Raw genomic sequence first — 21,514 nt, forward strand, 5'->3', positions numbered from 1 at the left:
GTTGAGCAGTGGACCCAGGCAATGACGGTTAGTGATCAAGAAGCACGTGTCCCAGCCCCACTAGCATGGCTCAGTGGTTGAGCATTGACTTATGGACCAGGAGATCATAGCTCAATCCCCAGTCAGGGCACCTGCTCGGGGTGCAGGCTCAATCCCCAGTGTGGAAGGTGCAGGTGGCAACAGATCAATGATTCTCATCATTGATGTTTCTATCTCTCCTTTCCTCTCTGAAATCAATATCTATCTATATCTATATATCTATATATCTATATATCTATATATCTATATATCTATATATCTATATATCTATATCTATATCTATATCTATATCTATATCTATATCTATATCTATATCTATATCTATATCTATATCTATATCTATATAAAAGAAGCAGCAGCAGCAGCAGCACACGTCCCAGACACAGCTAACGGGGCTACTATCTGAAATACAGAAAATAAAAGGGAGAGGTCCAAGACAACAGGGAAGAAAGAATCCAAGGAATGGCAATAGCAAGTGGAATGAATTAGTAATGGAAGCACTGCTGTTATCAACTACTAAATGTATAACTACACTAACTGACCACCTACATTTAAGTAAATGTGGCTGCTCTAAGCTACTAGTAAATTTGTCCCCAAGGCCTCCTCACCTAGACTTTCCACCCACGATTCCCTCCTATGCAAATGTTTATCAAGGTAGTAACTCTTATGGTAATGCTACATAAAAATAGTTCTATTGGTTGCTTTAAGAAAACACAAATATGTATGCATTTAAATCCACTGCATGCTAGATGTATAGGGAAAGAGAATACCAAACAGCAGAAAACGGTTAGCCATATCAGAGAGATCATAATACATATTACTTTAAGATGCTGCAAAGACTAATATGCCTTTAAACATGTCCCTTTATAACCCTGTAAAAGTCTAATACTTTCAGGATAACCTCAGACAGATTTATGTGAAACAGTTCATTCAGTTTTTTAAGCCCATTATTTTCTATTCTGTTCTTAAAAGGGGATGGTGACTATTAACTCTTCTCTAAACTATTTACTACATGAAAATATTTACTAAAGATTAATACTATATTAATATTTATTCTTTTCTTCTTAGGCTTAAAAATTCCAGTTCTTTTGATTTCCCCCCAAGGGTATTATTATCCCTTTTAATGTTGTTTTTTGTTACCATCAATTGTTGTGTATTTTCTAATGGCTATGGAGCCAGATTTAATGAGAAAATAGAAAGAGATCAATGGTGAGAATCCTGAAAAACGAAGGAATTATGTGGGTTTCTGTGGGTCCCACTTACACTTATTGGAGCTTTTTTAGAACAGAGCCATGTTGCTGTTTATTCAGGATCAGCTATAATTTTTCGTTAAATTGCCTATAATTTAAAAGCAATCCAGTCTTTTCGGGCTTATAAGAATTTCCATTGTAAAAAAGTTTTATTAAGCAAGCTTTTATCAAATCCTCCTCCAGGTCAGGTTGGCCTCTCACTCTCTCAGTGTATGCACATGTGTCTGTTAGGATAGTGGGGGGAAAGCACCAATTTTGCTTTGAATAACAGAAACTATTGAAAATTACTGATAAGTGGAGTTTCACTAGTTTGTCACACATTCCATGCGTGTCTACCAAATACTCATACCTTATTTTTATCAGGCTCTGACTCACATATTTTAGTAAGAGTTTCTCTTACCAGCTATTACCAGGACAGAAATAGTAAAACTCAAATGGACTGATGCCAAGCTAGGACAGTGCCTACAGATTTCCCAAATGCAACCCATAGGTAAATAAGAACAAGGCTAACCAAGAAGGCCCCAAAGCAGTGCAGGGGCCCTTAAGAGAAGGGCACAGGGATAATCAAGGTCAAAATCTATGTAGAAGGCAAAATTCCCCAGAAATAAGAGCAGGTTTCGTGGTTCCCCTAAAAAATTAGCATGACCCATACTTTACAGAGGTGTGGCCTCTCCACCAGCCCCAAACCATAATCCTATGTCTCTGTCTTCACAGTTTACCGAACCCAGAGTTTGACAAGTTTAAAAGATACATCTTACCCATTACATTATAAATCTGGGGAAACAAATTTTGAAAAGTGAAAAGTCAACCAACTTGATCAAGAAAACACGGTAGGGAATGGCAAGGAGGTGCATGTGGGACTCCAAACCAGGACACCACCCTGTGTCTATGGCAAGGCCTTTCGATTCTATGCAGGGCAGGTTTTTACTTCTCATTTCTTCTACTTCTTCCTTACCTTTACCTCCTATCTTTATTGTTCACACTACTTCCCAGAAAACTGATCCAATCTTTTGCAATTGTAAGACTCTCAAAGTCTAACTTCTACCTTCAATTCTCTGTCCCTGCTGAGAAGCAGATGCCACTGAATAATCAGGACTGATTCTGTCCAACAGGTAAAGAGGTAAACAAAACATGTCCTGCCATTCAGGAGTTTGCAGACTGTTGGAAGGACAGACCTATCAGATAATGTTGGAATAATGTGACAAGTGAGATAACAGGTATTCACCATGGTATGTATAAGAATTCATAGGAGAAATGTCAGCTAATGTTCAAAGAGACTTACTTTAAATTCCCCCCCCAAAAAAAACTTAAATGATTTTTAAGATTTACTGGAGGCCTCAAGAACATCAACTAACCACAGCTACATGAAGTAAGCCATAAATAGTCATAACTGGATATAAGTGAACTGTTTCTTGGTTCTTAATATGTTGCTTCAATAAGACCCTTTCCCCTCACAGTTACTTATATTATTCCTTAAGCAATATCACTATTACTATATTATTTGACAATTTATATAATACTTTGACATCAGTTATTTCACTTGCTTCTCACAGGAGTTCTGAGAGAAAGCCAGACAAAGGCTACACATAACTAACAAATATAAATTCAGTATCTGAACCTAATTCCTCTGACATTATTCCACCCCTGTCCTCCTGGCAACTCTCATTTATGAAAAGGAAAGGGCAAAAATAAGAACCAGCCAAGGGCTGATGGGAGAATCAGAAACTGTAGTCCAAACAGGAGGCTCCTGGGAAGAACTTGCAAGAAATACATGCTCACAGCAAAAGCAGAGCCAAAATGTAGGTTACTGGGCACTCAATGTAATCATCCCTCAGGAAGGGAACTAATCATTTCTATCCAAAGGGAGGCTATATATGTGGTCTTTATTCTCAGCTGCATTCTCTAGAGAACAAGATGCTCTTAATATAAATGGAACCTAGGATGGTGGACTTTGGGGAGAAAAATGTAACCTTATAAAGAAGAAAGAAAGAAGAAATGAAGGAAGGAAGGTATGAAAGAAGGAAAGAAGAGAGGTAAGGAAGACTAGAGAATAACACTTATATGAACTGACAGTATCATATTGCTCATGATAGGATGAACACTCACTTCAATTATACCCACAAAATGAGGAGTCTTTCTCCCTCTCCTTCCCCCTCCCCCTCCCTCTCCCTTTCTTTCTCCATTATGGGAAAAGAGTACACTTTCTTGGACAAGCACATGACAGAATAAATATTTGTTTTCTACACAGACTTCTGTATGCTTGTCTGTAATTTTAATGGGCACAAGTTTGGGAGTAGAAAGAACAATTAGGAATGCAATAGCCCAAATGAGAAACATTGAGGCCCCAACTAGGAGTGAGTAGAGCTGCTCATCTAACAATCTGGCAACCAGATGACCAGGTGACAGCCTGAATATGGCAGTGTCTCCAGGTGATTTGTGAATATGGATCCCTGTTTCCCTTCCTTCTCTTGTTTTCTCTTTCCCACCCTCTGAGTTTGCACCTAAACATACCGAGGCCACACCAGCAGCTCCACCCACTGCTTTCTGCTGTACTTATTCAGTTCATGACTAATGCCACCACTTTATAAGCACCTATTATGAAGATGTGGATTAAGACTCAAATGCTTTATATACATTATCACAAGAATACCTCATTACAACTCCTTAAACTAGTGTTGCTGCCCCCACTTCCCAATAACCATAAGACACAAATGCTCACTCCACTTGACTGACCCAGGGCTTGAATCTATATTTGTTTGATTCCAAAAACTTTCAATCAACCGAGTCATCATTCCTTGCCCATTTGCAACTTACAAAACAAGGACCCGAAAAATCTAAGGAGTTCAGGTCAACAGGCCAAACACAAGAATCAATGAGAAAAATATAATTTAAGTCTGAATAAGTTTGGGTTGCAGATATCTAGTACACATATCTTTTGTTTGATTTTTATATATTTTTTAAATTCATTTTTAGAGAGAGGAATTGAGAGGGAAAGAGAGAAAGAAACATGGATGTGGGAGGAAAACATCAATTGGCTGCCTCCTGCATGCCCCCACAGGGATCCAGCCCAAAGTCTGGGCATGTGCCCACACTGGGTATTGAACTGGCAACCCTTTAGTACATGGTATGATGCACAGCCAAGTGATATACACACATTCTTGTTGAGACAATGGCAACACAAATGACAATGAACAGATGGCATTATTTATACACATTTTTTTGTTTTGTTTTTTAGGGGGGGGAAATGTACAGCTATCATCTAAAAAATGTGAGAGGCATAGAACAGTGGAGAACTAAAGGTGAAATCTCTGTGGCAAGGGGGATATGACACACAGAGGCACCAAAATGATACAAAGTGAGACATGGGCTAGGGTAGTGAGGTGAGGGGTTCCCTGGCTTGGGCTCACTAAGAGAAATAAAGCAGGAGGACTGCCACTGTCTTATAAGGCGGAGTGTCTAAAAGGCACACCTTAGAATTCTATTCAGTACTGGAAAGCACAAAACAAAAAACCCTTTTTAGAGCAGGGAACAAGGTGTCTAATTTGAGCTCATATTTCTGTGCTGCACTTTATAAAACTTCTTCTCTTCGTCTAGCCCTCTTCAGTTTATCTTGCCTCTGGGTCTCTTTTCCCTCCATCTGTCTGTGACACTCTTAGGTTTCCCCTAATATATTTAGCTGACTTTTTCGAGTAAAGAATTAAGTGTTTGCCAAGATGCCCCTAGAACATGCCAATTTATGCCTCTCTCGTTCTTTCTGTCTCATTCTTACTCTCCCTCTCTGCGTTTCTTCTTACATAGTTCCTGTGAGTTGTTTCTCCTTCCCTAATCATTTTCCTTTCCTATGATTAGTGATTCTTCTTTTTCCTTTCCTGTTTTTTTCCAGGCCTTTAAGATATTTTTCTTCCCTCTAGCCCTTGATGGAAGACCAGAAGAATCTTGTTCTTTTCAATCTGATTTTGTAGAACAATCAGAATGTAAATAATGTTGGCTAGAAGTATTCCTAGACAAAGGAAAATTCACCTTAAGAACTCCACAGGCTAGGAACCTTCTCATCTGCTCCCACAGTGACTAAAGTTGTGATTCTCAAACTTGAGCAATCTCACGGATCCCTGGGGGTCTTGCTGAAAGAGTCCTGGGTCTCGCCCCAGAGCCTGCAATGCAGCAGGTCTAAGATGAGGTCTGGGGGTGTGCATTTCTGACAGGTTCCATGGTGGTATCCATTGTGCTGGTTCAGGGGCCACACTTGGGAGAACCACTCAAGTGAGAGGACCAACAGCAGTTGGGTGGTCAAGGCTCCGCTGAGCAAGGTAACAGCTCGGCAGGGAATGGAGTTTCATTCCTTGTCCCAGCAACCACAGGACATGGAGAAGCCTAGGGAACTCTAGAATAGGGATCCAGAGGATGTGCTGGGGTGCAGCTAGGTGGGGGAGGAGAAAGAGGGAAGCTCCATGTTTAACCTTCTGGGAAACACTGAAGCCAGCTCCAAGGCCTGCCAGCCACCCGCCCTCTTGTGATCTCACAATGAAGCAGCAGAAGGGAATTCTCAGCTCCTTTGATCCCTTCCCAGGCCCAAGTCCTTTGTCTGTTTATCTCCCTGTTCTCTGGCCTCCTCTTCCCTATCCTTACCCCCTGCCCAGTGCATGAGTCACTCCTCTCCTCCCAGCCCCACTGTCATCTGTTTTTCTAATGATGGCAGGAGATGAGCTGTTTTGTTGGCTGTGCCATCACAAAGCGCACTCCATGCTCGCCCTTTTCCTGATGCCCTCTCAGAACACTTTTTTATTGGTCTCCTTTCCCTTCGTCTCAAACCTACCTTTTCCCCTTCCTTGGCCTCATGTAGTCTCCAGCTTACCAGAAATAGATCAATATAAACAGAGATAAAGAAGATTGGGAGAGAAGGGTAACTAACATGCAAGTTGGTTGGGGGTGGGAGGGTGTTGGAAATCAACAGCCTTTAAACAGCTCTCTCTAGCACACAGCAGCCAGAATGACCCAAGTATTGATGCTAAGTGGCTTAATTACTTCCAGTGAGAGATTTGGAGGTCAAAACCTGGTGTGATTGAGACTAGAGGATTTGTATTTGTCACTGACTCTTCCCAGGGTGAAAAAGCTTAAATGGTGTTTGCATGTGCTTTCTGGGTCATCCCCCATCAGTGCTGCCTCACTCATGACTCTTCCTTGCCATCACACATGTTAATCTGGCTAAGGAATTCACAGCACCCTAGGTGCCCCAAGGCAGGGAATCCCCCATGTGAGGAAGTAGACAGGAGTCCTCAAGGTAGTAAAGGTCTAGTTTGGTTTACTCCACAGCGAATTGCAGGTCTACCCCAGAGGTGGGGAACACAGATGCCTGCCTAACCCCGGCAGAGGGTGAAAATAAGGTAGGAAGCCAGAGGCCGAGGGGAGGAGCATGTTGACCTGAAGAACAGCTGCTCTTCTGGGGTTGTAGCTGCTACACAGATTCAGCTAATTGTTGCCAGATAGTCTTGTTTTTCAAGAGAAAAATCTTTGCACAAAGTGTTTCATATTTATTTTTACTTGGAGTATGTGTGCCTGTGTGTGTGAAATGTTTTATATACACATATGAATTTTATGTGAAAAATCCCAATTTTAAAAATATTAGCAATCAAAACAAGATTGTTTTCAGACACTGTGTTGGCCAAATAAACCTGTCTGTGGGCCATCGGTCTGCAAAACTCTGATCTAATTAAGCTCAAACAAGGCCCTGTTAAAGAATCCCAAAACCATAAATAATTCTGATTTGCTTTTAACTTACTTTTATTGAGTCATTTCAATGAAACCCTGGAATTTTGCTTGAAGAAAAGCCAAAATCAGAAATACTAATATCTGTAGTTGTAGGGTTGTAGAAATTAAACAAAAAGCACAGAATTGGAGAAAGGGAGGACCTTGCATTAGAAAGGCTAAAGGCCTGGAGTTAAGCAGAGAAGTGTGGGAAAGGGTGGTGACTTACCTCACAGGACTGGATGCAATGGATCAGGACAGGGTCCGGGTGCCACAGACGCCGCCCAGTACACACGATGCTCTGAAGGAGAAGACAGAAAGTGCAAACACTAAGACACCTGGTCAGTGAGAAAAGGGGCATGTCCTGCGCTTACCCCACAAGCCAAACCCCAATCCCTGAGGAGTGAGACACTGAGTGGGACTCATGAAGCAGGTCAAAGCTGACGGGACTTTGCCGTGGAGCTGCTAGTCCTGCTGATGGTGCCACGGCACAAACTCTCAGTGGAAGGGACTTTTTATCCTCTTCCTCCTCCTTCTCCCTCCTTAAGGCATCAAACTTTCCAGAGCAGTGGTATAGGTGTGGTTTTAAAAAGCATCATCAATATTATAATGAGTATAAAGTGGTCTTAGGCATAATATTGATTTCATTTGTTTGCCATTTTTAATAACGTTACAAGAAATGGTGAGATGGCTGTGATCAGGAAGCAGCGTGAGTTTTTAAAGGCTGAGAAATACAGCCTCACAAGAAGAGTCCTGAACCAGAAAGGGATCTCAGAAATACCAGATCGTAAGATGTGAACACCAGGCAAGCCCTGAAGGCCAAGTGCACTCTGCAGCTCTGTGAACACCACTTTCTCTTCCTTATAGGGAAAAAAAGAGTCTGTGCCCTGATCAAATAGGGTTAATGTGAAACCACTGGGACTCAAAAGGGAACCAACGTTAAGCTGTTGAGTGTGAAAACACACTCACATTAGGACACAAGCTACTTTCTCATTCCCAATGGCCACTTCCAGATGCACATTTAAACAAATAGTCATCTATTCTTTGTTAAATGACAACTCATTTTCATTGAGCTTCTTCCATTTAATTTTTGTATTTTAAAATTTCCAAAGACCCACCTCAGGAAAAGAGGAGGTCCCATAGGAAGTTTTCAAAGAGACAGAGGGATTCTCTCCATAGCCTGCAACCCAGCCCACCCACCCATGTTCAGACTTTCATACTCACATTTTTTTTTCCAGTACAATAGGAATTCAGTTCAATGGTAAGAAAAGTAACACATGGGGAGATACAAGCTTTACACAAGATAGCACCCTATTAATTGGAAATTATAGACTCTACAATGCTATGGCTACAGTAATCAGATTGCAGACATTTGCATATATTAATATGGGTATATATGAATAAAAACCTCATGGTCAGCTGTGAGAATAGGAATCTGCAATATTCTCCTGGAGTTACATGACTGTAAACTAAAACCCCTCCTTCACAGCTTCCCTAAAGGAAGTAAACACTAAGAATCCTAACAAATTTTGATATTCAAAATTACATATTGTACTATTGTAGAAGGTGCTTTGGCTTAAGTTATCATTGTACTTTAATAAGAGGATTATTAAATTTATTCAGGACTACAGACATATAAGGTAACCCCAACAGGGAGGTTCAGCCTCCTGAGAAAGTGAGCTGTTCTCCTGCACTTAAAGCCATGCAAGCAGACTACATACTTATAAGCTCTGCTACCTAGAAATTATTCTCATTTATGTTCTGATGCAGACACCAGTGGAACTCTATCACCAGTAATGGTAATGAAAATGTACAATAACTTGTACCCTTGAAATGTGAATGCATGGCCACTGGCTTCCTTCTCTTAGCACTGTATCCACTAAAGATGCCCATTCCCACACTAATCAGTTCAGATCACAGGTATGCATCAGTTCAGATTCAGTTCAGGTCATAGATATGCATCTCAGTAGGAGAAAGGGATGCTCTCAGAGTGCTCAATGTCAACATCCTCCCACCAGACATTGAGCACTCTGAGAGCATTGACTGTTCACATGTGTACAGTCAAACCCTCCAATAAAGAAATACTTGGCCTTGAAACTGTCTCATGATGACCACTGCCAGACTCTCCAGAACACGCTGAACTTCATGTGTCAGCTTCTCTTCTACCCGCTAAACATTCTGTCTGGTTCACCCCTTTTACAAATGTAGGAGTGTTTGGTTTATTTAAAACTTTAGAAATTCTCAAAACATATATTGCAAAGGAAAAACAAAAGAGAGAAAAAGATTCCATCTTTACTTCCAATTCTTTCTCTCCAAGGATCTTCTCTGCTATTATTTCCAATTTATTTTTATATCTTTATATTGTGTAATTTTATTTCATGATCATGTCCTATCTGTAAAATATAAAAGGTATAAAAGTGTACATAACCTCTACCCTGCTCCTGTTCCCACTATTTTCCTCCCTCCTACTTTTAGTTGTTTTCTATATCACTAAAGATAGTCTATGCATATACTACATATATCCTATATAATAAAAGGGTAATATGCAAATTGATGCTAATGGCAAAATGACTGGGAAAAACCGGTCACTATGACACGCACTGACCACCAGGGGGCAGATGCTCAGTGCAGGAGCTGCCTCCTGGTGGTCAGTGTGCTTCCACAGGGGGAGCACCACTCAACCAGAAGCCAGCTCAGGGCTGGCCAGCACAGTGATGGTGGCGGGAGCTTCTCCCCATGGCAGAGCTAAGGATGTCTAACTAACTGTGGGGGACGGGCCTAAACCATTAGTCAGAGTCGGACAACCCCTTAGGAGAGCTCACGGGCTGCCAGAGGGATGTCTGACTGCCAGCTTAGGCCTGATCACCCAGGGAGCAGGCCTAAGCGGGCAAGTTGATATTCCCCCAAAGGGTCCTGGACTGCAAAAGGGCACAGGCTAGGATGAGAGACCCTCTCCACCCCAGTGCATGAATTTTCATGTATAGGGCCTCTAGTGTATGTATAAAATCCTTTCTTTCCTCACTTAAGTAATAGATTTCTTCTGTGCTTTGGTCTATTGTTGTTTGCTTGCCTAACTATATTTCATTTCACAATGTTTCCCGGGTGTTCTGTGCATTTTATAGGAGCTGGGCTGCTGTGTCCTATTGACCACACAGTGCTCCACTGCAGGGATGGAGTGGAGCACTGTGTGGTCAATTACTAAACTAGATCTATATTGATGGGTATTTTTTTCTAACAGACAAAATCTTTTGTTCTAAGAGACAAATTTAGTCTATACTAAATTTAGTCTAATTACTAAACTAGATCTATATTGATGGGTATTTTTCTCTAACAGTCTAATTACTAAACTAGATCTATATTGATGGGTATTTTTCTCTAACAGACAAAATCTTTTGTTCTAAGAGATAAAGCTTATGTGTAAATCATTTCACATGTGTACAGACACATCATCCATAGAATAAATTCATGGTTGTGGAATTAGCAATACCCATGACCTATTTTTAATGATCTATAATTCAGTCTTGTGACTCATTCAGACTGGCAGCCTTTCTTCATTTCTATAAAAATGCATAAGTTTCTGGTCCCTGTGTTTATGCCTTCCTAAATTTCAAAGTCCTTGAAAACTGAAACTGTCTTCCACTCATATTTATCTCAGTGACACAGAGAGAAACAATGTTTTATGAGTAACTGTCAACCACTAAATATGATGTTGTATCACTAGAATTCTCCCTTGTCTTCTGGCCTATGACTGTCACTCATCCTGTAAGTAAAGATATGCATATAACATTAATTGAACTAGTTATTGATCAAAATTGGAGGAAAATTTCAAATGCTTTTCAGGACCTAAATTTTATGGGCACATTTATTGTGGTGAGGTGAAAGAGGAAGTAGAAAGTAGGAGGCATAGAAGGCCCTGCTGAGTTTGTCAAATTGAAATAGGAAGTAGAAAGAAAGAGGCATAGAAGATCTTGGTGAGTTTGTTAAATTCATTGAACAAGGGAACTCTTCTGCCATGGCAGTTTACATAGCAAGCCAACCAAAACATAAGCTTGTGAATTCCCTCAAGGTCATGCAATTGAAACATAAGGACAGCCAATCACAATCTGCCAACCATGCTTTACACTATAGCCAATCAATTAATAACTTCCTTGCTTTGCTTTGGCCTTTTATCTATAATAAAGTATTTCCCTGGTGGGGTGCTCCTAACTAGTCCACTGGAATTGATTTTTGCTCAAATAAACTCAAAATTTTAAATACTTTGGTTTATCTTTTAAGAGCTCAATATGACTTTCTTATTTTCTGGAACATTTTTGGCGAATTATAATCATATATGATTACATTTGAATGGCTATTGAAAATGATTGAGACAATAACTTTATATCCTCTGTGCAACCTTATCAAACCCTAACATTTTGCTCTATCTGCTTCCACATTATAATAAGTCACTAAAGATTTAATTAATGTCCCCAAATGTGTCCCTCCATTATCATTCTCCTTCCTTCCTTCCTACTGGGTAAAACTATTTTGAATTTTTAAATTATTATTGCTATATATTTGTATGTAGTTACAACTATTGCTATGATACTATTGGCAAGTCACTGCTCAGATGAATTCATTGTGCAAGAGCAGCCAATAATTTGTTTTGAAATTTCAAACAGAAAGAGATTCAGAGAAAATCAATTTAAATATTTGAGCCATTAAAAGTTGGTTGGGCCATTTAAAAAAAAAAAGTTTAAAGTAAGAAAAAAAGAAAAGGAGGAAGAATAGTAAAAGGGAGGACATGAGAGAGAGAGAGAGAGGGAGGAGAGGGCAAGGGAGAGGGAGAAAGAATACCATTTAAGGGCTATTGGATAGTCTAAAGCTGTATGAAGGCCGTTGCCTAGTTAAATGCCTAAAGGTCACAAGACTGATGGTTAGCCAACAGTAAAATCTAACAAAAAAAAAATTTGCTCAATTGTGATTTTTATTTTTATTTTTATTCCAATAGTTGTTTGGCTCATCACATCAGACCACAGAGCTCTGCTGCTGCCCATGTTTATGGCAATTTCCTTATTTCTATAGATGTAGCAACCTAAATGCAGTATTATTCTGCATATTTTCTTGGGCCATTGTACAATACTCTGGCATCTACTTTCCAGTTCCTTTTCCTTTGCCCTCAAAGACCCTCTTGACTAGTCTTCTCTAGCAATGAGGGATTCAATGCCTAGAGACATATTCAAAAAGAGTCAGCAATTCCATGCTTAAAACTGATGAAAAAGATGGCCTTTCCATGGCTCATGGAACTGGGCCATTTGTTTTCCCACTGATGGGGGGCAAATATGACTGGAGCTGTCATAACTGTACCCTTTAACAGGACACTTTGGGGAGATGGTGGCAAGGATTAGGACATGAGGAGGCAGAAGGGTGGGTGACACCATTCTGTTGGAAATTATGGCTCCTGGAAAAAATGATCTTTTCTTTTTCTTCTTGCTTCTCTATTCCTCTTAAAACATTTTGTTTTTATTTTATTAATTATTAATCCTATGGCGACCAATTTGAAAAACAGCCAGAAATTATAAGATTTGTTTTGAATGAACAATTCGGTTGAAAAACTGGGGAGTTAAGAAAGGGATTTCATGCATTGTTGAGAATTTGCAAACCTAACATGTTGCAGCCACAGGAAAATCTAATTAATTTGGACCTCACTTCATTAATTTGATTTCATAATTATAATATATTAAAAAAAAGAGAAGCATTGTCTGTAAAAAATACATTTATGAAGCAAACTACTATGGGAAATAGGATGTTATGATGGATGCTCTTGTACTACAGAAAGAAATACTTTCAAATACAATTTAGAAACACTCATTTACAACCAATTGCCACATTATACATAGAAAGTAATCTCCCCATGAAATCACCTTCCTCAAGGACCACTTCTTCACTTGCAAGTCAAAACCTTAATTTTCCTAGAAAAGCCATGAGATATCATAAAACACTCTCTCGTCACAATGGTTAATCATAAAAATTTAACCTTGCACAGGTTTTGTGGAAAAATCAGGTTTGCCTTGAGAGATGGTTCTCTGGAGGTAGGGACCATTCTTCTCTGGGCTCCTTCGTTTTATCTGGCAACCTTATTCTGAGCAGAGGATGAAATGAGTCATGCATTGAGGACATCTGGGGATAAGAGTAAGGTATCATTCCTACCGTCAAGAATTTTATGGTTCTGGTGTTAGAATGACAGATAAGAGAAAAGTGAAGAAAAAAATGAAGAGGAAAAACAGATGAGGGAAATACCAAGTGCTCCCACCAACAGTCTAAGGAGCAACTCCACAGTCAGGCAACCTGGACATCAGGCCTCTGGGTGCTGCAGGAGGATGGTCAGCAGAGGCCCTTGTGTCTGGGTGTGAGCAATGGTACTGCCTGGACATTTGGCTGTCTCCTGCCTGTCCCAACTACCAGACTCCACTGCTCAGTCACTTTGATGGGCAGGCATTTATTTGACTGTTGAGAGCCCTTTTGTTTAGCATCCTCTCATTCTATCGGGGTATTTCTCTGCTTTTGCCATCACCATAGAAAGGCCTAGATGTCTGTGTGTAGTAGGTGAGGGAGGAAGATGCCTTCACAACAAAGGCCCTGAAAGTCCACTTGAGAATTTCAACCCTTACCTCTTGCTTCTCACAACCAGCACACCCCTAAAACATTTACAAAATAATAGCATGTCTCCATCCTTACTCTCTTCTGTTGGCAAGGCTGAAGATGGAAGTAAACTTTCCATCTTAATTTTCTTCCTGTATTATCTGTTCTTTGTGTTTCAGAATCTTCCTTCTCTATTATCTTTGAAACATTTCTTTGGATGTAGGCCATCTTTTTTCTCAAGCTTTTCCTGTTTTTCCTTCTTGATTTGCAAACCTTCTCTTTAGGAAATGACCCATGTAGTTGTTTGCCTTAAGGATGCTTTGAAAGCCTCTGAAATTATTCCAGGGAACATGCTGTCTGTTGGGAACTGCTCTGTCTTCGATATGTAAAAGTGTATCTTTGCTCACCTGGACTTTGATGGGCTCCATCCAGTGCTCCAGAGTGTCTGCAGTGATGTTCACAGGCAGAATCACTGGGTCACGAGGGGGCACTACACATGATGGGGTGCACACTGCACCTGAAGAAACAGAAATTTACAGCACACACTTGACTTTCCAGATCTCAGTCTTTTTCATTTGGAATCAACAGTTTTGATTTTTCCTCAGCAATTCCTCTCTATGCTATGGGTCATCATTATCATGGGTATGGGCAAGACTGATATTCCTCTTGTATGCACCTGTGAAGATACTTTATACACAAATTAGTGGAGGGCCTCTGCCCCCAAGTTAACACTCTGTGCCCCAAGTGACCACTCTTCTTTCTAGATTCCTTTGGGATCTCGGAATCTCTTCACGAGCCAGCAGTTAAAAGATTAACTCCTGGTCCAGCAGACCTCCAGGACCCCACTCTGGGATTCTGTCTAGCCAAGGTCTATCCTGATTGGTTGATGCATTTTAAGTACATTTAATATTATTTCTGCCTCTAGGATCATCTAAAGCACCTACTACCTAAGAACTTTACTAGCTGACCCATAAATTTTGAAGGCAGATTAATAATTTCTACATTGATGATCGTTATGCTGGCAGCCTTGCAAGAAAATGATGTGATTAAAAGAAGAAACCAGGGGAGATCCAAAGCAGAGATTCTGGTCACATATTGGCCTCTTAAAGGAAAATCTTGGACTCCACTCTTTTGTAGATGGAGTCCAAGTGTCTCCCAAAATTCAATTCAAAGAAGGTACACTCCAGGGTTTTCTATTTCCTCATCTATAGATTTGATGATCTCCAAGTTTCTTTTCAGCTCTTACTATCTCTGTTTTTATTTTTATTTTTTGCTAACTTGTATAATAATTCAAAAAGCCACATGACTCTAAAGGACTCTATATATCGAATATGTGAATACATGACCTATTAATGTAGAAATTGGAGGGTAGAAAGATGAGAATTTGCTCATGAAACATCACTTGAGAAGCATAGTCCAAGCTCCCCACTGCCTGACCTCAAGATATCTCAGTGCAAAGGGCAATTTGAAGAGGGCAAAGAACCATCTCAGAAACTAATAAGCTTTCTCATGAACTGAACTCAAATTATATCCACTGGCATTACAAAAGTTAGAATGGCTTATAAAATCACTGCTTGCTTGTACAGTTGGCATTACTCTCACAAGGTTTTCCACCAACAGCATCTCTTTCCCATGATGCTTTGATCTAGCCAGGGCTAAAGTGAGTCCACATCACTATAAACCAGTTCTGGCCACAGAGACCTTTAATTGCAATTATTTAAGAAATTGCCCAGAGGCTCTGGAGCCTGGTCCTCTACAGAGAAAGAATGGCTGAAGATCACACAAGCAAATGCAATCTCAAATCGTCCCTTTCAGGAACTCTCTCCTACAGCCACACTGCAGAGGAGCCTAGCACTTGCTGGGTGTGTGGCTCCACCTTCCCACCTCTCCTCTTGGAACTGCAACTCCTCCCCAAACTCAACCACCTTCAGCCTGCAGTGAAATAGGTAACATGACCAGACACTAAGCAAATAGCCCAGCAGCTGCACCAACATTATACACACATGGAGGAGTAAAATAAATGTATTTGTTATAGATTTCTATTTTATTGAAGCAGCTCAGAGTCAACTGCATATCCATACACTCCTCAGGGAGAACACTGGATCTATTCAAGATTCAGCCAGGCCTAATAAAAAGATTACTTGGCAACAGAATCCACACCTCTTCTTGAACTTACCAATCCCATAGCCCTGTTCGCACTTGTATTCCACAAAATCCAGCTCCGAGGGTGGTGGAGGACATTCCCCTTGCAGCTTCTCACACAACTTGAACTCCTCACTCCACAGTCCTTCCTTCGTACAGAGGATGGGAAGCTAGAAGATCAAAAGTAAAGAAAAATTTCATTATTGTGTTAACTGCATCTAGACTGGGGAAAGGGGATGTAATCAAATGGTAGTGTTCTCTAACTTCTAGAACTTAGAATAAAAGACACTCTTAAAATAATAAGCCATGTTGTTACTGACCAAAAAATGTCAGGACAATTTTTTAATGTTTTCATGTGAAGGAATCATGAAAAATTTTGTCATCAATTTATTTATGATGTGTTTTCCTTTGGCTATAAATATAGGATGAGCTATCCACTGTAGCCTATGTATTCTGAGATATTTTTGGAAATTTTTTTCTCCTGGTGCTATTTTGCTTTGATTCACCCATACTGTCACACAAATATTGTTTGTGGCAAATGTCAGGCTTTTTTCAAGATGAATTTGATCTAGTGAAACAAACTCACAAAATGTTGAAGGTACTTTTTGCCTTTCTGCTTGAATGCATACAACAGAGTTACTTTGGATCTCACTGAACTTCTGTTGCCTTTTCCACATGTGTGCTGGTTTGTGTGACTCTTAGCTTCACACCTCCAACACAAAGTATCCTAAATGCAAAGAACATACAGTATAGAACTAATTCATAAAAACCAAGAAAGTGAGTTTTTGGAATTACAGATAACTCTCCCTTCATCTGGCCAACTTCATGAGTCCTTAAAGAGTCAGTGCAAACAGATGTGTCTGATTTTTTGTCATATCCATAGCATATTCTTTTCACATCTATCCTACAGTGCTCATCTTAGAGTGCTGGATACTGAGATACAGACATATGCCAGGAGACCAGACAAGGTCACTGACCTTTGCCTAGAGAACCTGGTTAACTTCCTGTTTCATGTATAATGTGGTACTTATAAAGATTCCAAAATAAAATTGATCTTAATCATATAACCATGATAAGACTATAGTTTTCACGTGGGACCTCTTCTGTCAAAGTCCTAGAGAGAATAAAAGTACCACTTTCAGCTTTGCCTTTATTGAGGAATTCATATGTCTGTTCAGGACTCTGTTCCATTGAAGAAAGTAATATTGGTATTTCTAGCCATGTTAGGTCAGTGGCCACACATGGAAGGAAATCACGTTGTTGAATCAGAACCCCAGCCTTTTTTGGAATTTACCAAGGTATCCAAATCATCAGGTTTTTCTTCTTATGCAAAAGAAAGTTCTTAAAGAATATCCACCCCCCAAAACAAACAAACAAACAAACAAACAACAACAAAAAAACATGGTATCTTCTGAATTCCCTATGAAATTATATCAATACTCTGGTTAGAATCCCAACTTAGTAAGGCCCTGTGTGTTGGAATTCACTTATATAATTTCTACTCAACATTCTTGGTCATTAAGACTAGGGTACATCCTGATCCAAAACACAGTTCAAGTCATCCTCACCCTTTCACTTTCTCGGTTACAGGTGAGCACACATTGGCTATCGAGCTCAAAGCCATTGGTACATTCGTACATGCCCTCAAACACAGGAGATGGGGGCTCACACACCACTGGGATGCAGTGACCTTGCTCCCAGGTTCCGTCCTCCAGGCAATGTATCTTCAGGAACTTTCTGATAAGATATAAAACATAATAGTCCATCAGACTGATTCACAAAGGTCATGGTGGAAACACTGGATACTTAGTACTATATGATAAGAATTAGCAAATAGGCAGGGGCAGTTGGATTTGGTTAGCCAAATGTCCTATCCCTCCAATCTAATGTCTAAGACATGGAAGTAAAAATAGCAATGTACATTTAATAGTGATAGTAATAGCTTGTATATAGTAACCTTTGATTTAGAGCTCTCAAAAGAGATTGGTAAATATCAGTGCAGGGTCTAGATTACTTAGTTGGATTTTTCTCTAAGCCTTTCATCTTGGAGCAGTCTCACATCTAAGTGCACTGGTAGGTTGGAATACAGAGATGGTTATCACACACTCAGGGGACCACCCAGGAGGGATCAGAGGGTCATCAGTGTTACTATGGTGATATAACTGAAGTTGCCAATATTTACTGGTTCTCCAGAGAGGGTAGATGATGCAGTTTTATGAGTCTTCTTTTAAAACAGAGGCTCTCACCCTGAACTTCAGAAGGGGTAAAGCCTTGCTGGAGATAACCATGGTCATTTTGTTTGTTTATAGTTAATATTTTTCCTTGGAAAGTATTCGTGGCTTTCATCAAATTCTCAAAGTAGACATGACTCAATCCTGTCCTGAAAGACTTGCCCTTTCTTCTCATGCAGAGACATGGCCTCCAACCAGAGAGACTGCATTGGAGGTGGATGGTAACCAACAGAATGAGGTCTTGCTACTGAGAATTCCATCCTCTTCCTCTTCTGACTCACTGCCAATTTGAAGGATCTTTCCATTTTGCAGTTTCAATAAATCTGCTTCTGATTCAAAACATTCCTAGGTACAGATAAGCTTGTGACTCTAAAATAGAAATAATCCTTTGGCCATTGACTCACCCATTTGGTGAACTTAAATTGCTATTTCCAAGTATCTGAATGTCTTCTGTAAATTTAAATATGCCCATCATCCACACACTTTTAATTAGTTACTGTACAATCTCTCCTGTGTATTCTCCAGTGTTCAAACTTTACACTAGTGTAACATTTACCACATTGCTTTATATATGTGTATATCTCTTTCTCAGTAGGTCAGAAGCATCCTGAAGACAAGAAATCTTATTCTTGTTTTTTTCATTCAGGGGAACTAAATAATACTGGCTTATACTAGGCATTAATTAAATATTTGCAAAATTGAATCATTTAATCCAAATTTCCAGTGTATTAGGCTCATTGTAGAACACATTACATAGTTTTAAACAACTGAATAATCAGAATACACTTAAATAAATGGTTTTGTAATTCTCATGTTATAAAGAAACAAACTTGCTAAAGGTCCTGTAACACAGCATGCATTTGATTTAAAATAATTTAAATAAAATTTAATAGTTCAACATACTCTATCTAATAAAAGAGTGATATGCAAATTAACCATCACTCTGCTACACACACAAGCCAATCAGGAACAAGTATGCAAATTAACCCAACCAAGATGGCCACGGACATGGAGCAGCAGGAGGCTTGGGTTTCCCAGATAATGGAGGAAGCCAAGCTTTCCACACACCCTGGCTGGCCTAGGCCTCCACTCAAGGCTACAAAGTTTCAATTATAGAAGATAAATAAATCCCACTGTGTCAGGCTTAATTACCCTTTTATGCTTTACAGTCCACTTTTAATATTTTTAAAATATATATTTTATTGATTTTTTACAGAGAGGAAAGGAGTGGGATAGAGAGTAAGAAACATCAGTGACAGAGGAACATCAATCAGCTGCCTCTTGCACACCCCGTACTGGGGATATGCCCGCAACAAAGGTACATGCCCTTGACCGGAATCAAACCTGGGACCCTTCAATGTGCAGGCCGATGCTCTATCCATGAAGCCAAACCAGTTAAGGCCCACTTTGGATATTAATAGCATCTCTTTCCTACTGAGTAACCCAGACGTCCTTTATCGGTGTGGCAAAAACAGAAGATCCACTTAAAACTTTGAATTGAGTAATAAATTACAATGACAACATTAGTCAAATCTTAGTAGACAGCTCAAGGAATTTTATATGTGCACACACCTGGGGAACCATGGTAACCATCACTCAGATCAAGACACAAAGCATTTCTAGTCCCTCGATGCTCCCATGGTGTTCCTTCCCAGTTAAACCTTCCCACTCGCCTGTAACCCGCATTATTCTTTCATCAGCATGGATTAGTTTGGCCTGTTCTTGAATTTTAGATCAATGAAATCACACACAATGTATTCTCTGGTATATGGCTTCTTTCCCTATCTGTATCTGTCATCTTAAAATCTCTTCCCAAATGCACTTTCAATGAAGGGTTTGCTGTTGTTTTTTACCTAAGGAAGCTCCTTTTTGTCTCTCTCCTGGACTGGATACTTTACTCTTCTTCCCCCTACAGAGTGTATATCCTCCCGGGAACTTTCTCGTTCCCACCACCTCCCACAGATAAAACCCTTTCCCTACCTCTGCTGAACTGACATCCCGCTGCTGGAGAGAACAGGCAATACCACTGACATTAGGGAGAGCGAGGCTGTGAAACCCTGCATGTCAGCATGGTTAGAAAGGAAAACCCTCGCTTGGCCAGGATGATACTATTTTGACTTCATGTGGTATTTTTCTCTGAATTGGTTGGAACACCTCAACCAGGAAAACAGTCCTCTCTTTCCTTGCCCAGAGTGAGGAGCCATTCAACAATGCTGATTTAGTCTAGTCACTTGCCAGTTTAATAACCTCAGGGGTGAGGGGAGACAGATCAAACTTGGATGGTGGGTGTAGTAGATGGTGCCCAGACATTGTGATAGGTCCTGTGCTATAAACCAACAGAGTATCAGTAGAACAGAGAAAGTGGAATGCTGGAAGGTAGAAAGGGAGGCAGCATAATTCACAATTTGCCCCTGGACCCCATTGGAAGCACCACAGGCAGAAATGACGACAGAAGGGAGAGAGTCCTAACCCCTAGGATATACAGTTTCCTTTCTACATGAGATCCCCACAGATTCTCCTACAATTTCTTCTCCCTTGTACAGGGATGGCCTCCTAGGGCCATCTCTCCGTAAGCCTGTCACAGCTTCTGCATGTCATGTCTCTCCTCAGACTTCTTACAAAGTATTCATTCCTCAGGCCCAATAGCCAGGCTATCTCTCCTGGCTCCATTTTGACACCTGTCAAAATTCCTGTTTATGGAATTTATCCTGAGATCCTATGGTATGCAACAGGCACATGAATGCCATGAGCTGGTCCTGGCCATGTTGCCTGTAATTGCGTCAGGAGCTCAGAGTGTCTTGGGGTCCTCCAACCTCTAGGAAGTGTGGTTTCTGCACAGGGCCTCTGAAGAGGACTAATGCCTCTGGCAGGACTCTGACCTTCAATGGCAGGACTCTGACCTCCAGTGGAGCCACGGCTGCCTCTTCTAGTTTGGTGATGTTGAGGAGTGACCACTGACTTTATTTTGCTAATCCTCACCCAAGGATTTTTTTCTTTCATTTTTAAAAATTATTTATTGATTAAAGTATTTCATGTTTCCTTTTCCTCCCACTGACCTTTCCCCAGCCACTCTCATGCCCCAGCACATGTCCTTAATAAAAAACAAACAAACAAACACACCTGGATTATTCACAATGTTCCATAGCGTCTATGCATTAAGAGCCAAGTGGCACTGTGAAGTCACTGAAGTGAATGTGTTTGCATTTCTAAGAATGAAGGCATTGGATACTAGACCAATGCACGTGGACAAGTCCTCACCAGGACAGAGATCCCAAGACTTCTTTGATAGTCTAGTCCAGATGTTGCAGGTTGAAATAGGGCTCTTCTGCCGAGTCAAGAGAAAAGCATTTGGTGACCCATGCATGGGAGGATGAAGTGCAGAGGTGAAATTTATTGAAGCTGGAGCTAACAAAAAGGACTGTCCCCAGGTGCCCAGAATCTGTGTCTCATCCACAGCCAGGAAGACGTCCAACCTTGTTTTCAAGTACAGAA

At 40.4% G+C, this 21,514-nt stretch overlaps 1 protein-coding gene across 2 annotated transcripts in view; it reads right to left on the minus strand.

Moving 5' to 3' along the window:
* Window positions 1-21,514, minus strand: part of PAPPA2 (pappalysin 2) — a 295,333-nt gene that overhangs the window by 24,979 nt on the left and 248,840 nt on the right. For both annotated transcript variants that reach the window (XM_045583190.1, XM_036442074.2), the window contains exons 18-21: window positions 17,360-17,528; window positions 15,826-15,961; window positions 14,057-14,166; window positions 7,261-7,332 (exon numbers count right to left, since the gene is read on the minus strand). In XM_045583190.1, the coding sequence (XP_045439146.1) occupies window positions 7,261-7,332; window positions 14,057-14,166; window positions 15,826-15,961; window positions 17,360-17,528 (487 nt within the window). The remainder of the gene's footprint in view (window positions 1-7,260; window positions 7,333-14,056; window positions 14,167-15,825; window positions 15,962-17,359; window positions 17,529-21,514) is intronic.

This window comes from Pipistrellus kuhlii, unplaced genomic scaffold (genome assembly GCF_014108245.1).
Source record: "Pipistrellus kuhlii isolate mPipKuh1 unplaced genomic scaffold, mPipKuh1.p scaffold_m20_p_18, whole genome shotgun sequence".
NCBI classification, from domain to species: Eukaryota; Metazoa; Chordata; class Mammalia; order Chiroptera; family Vespertilionidae; genus Pipistrellus; species Pipistrellus kuhlii.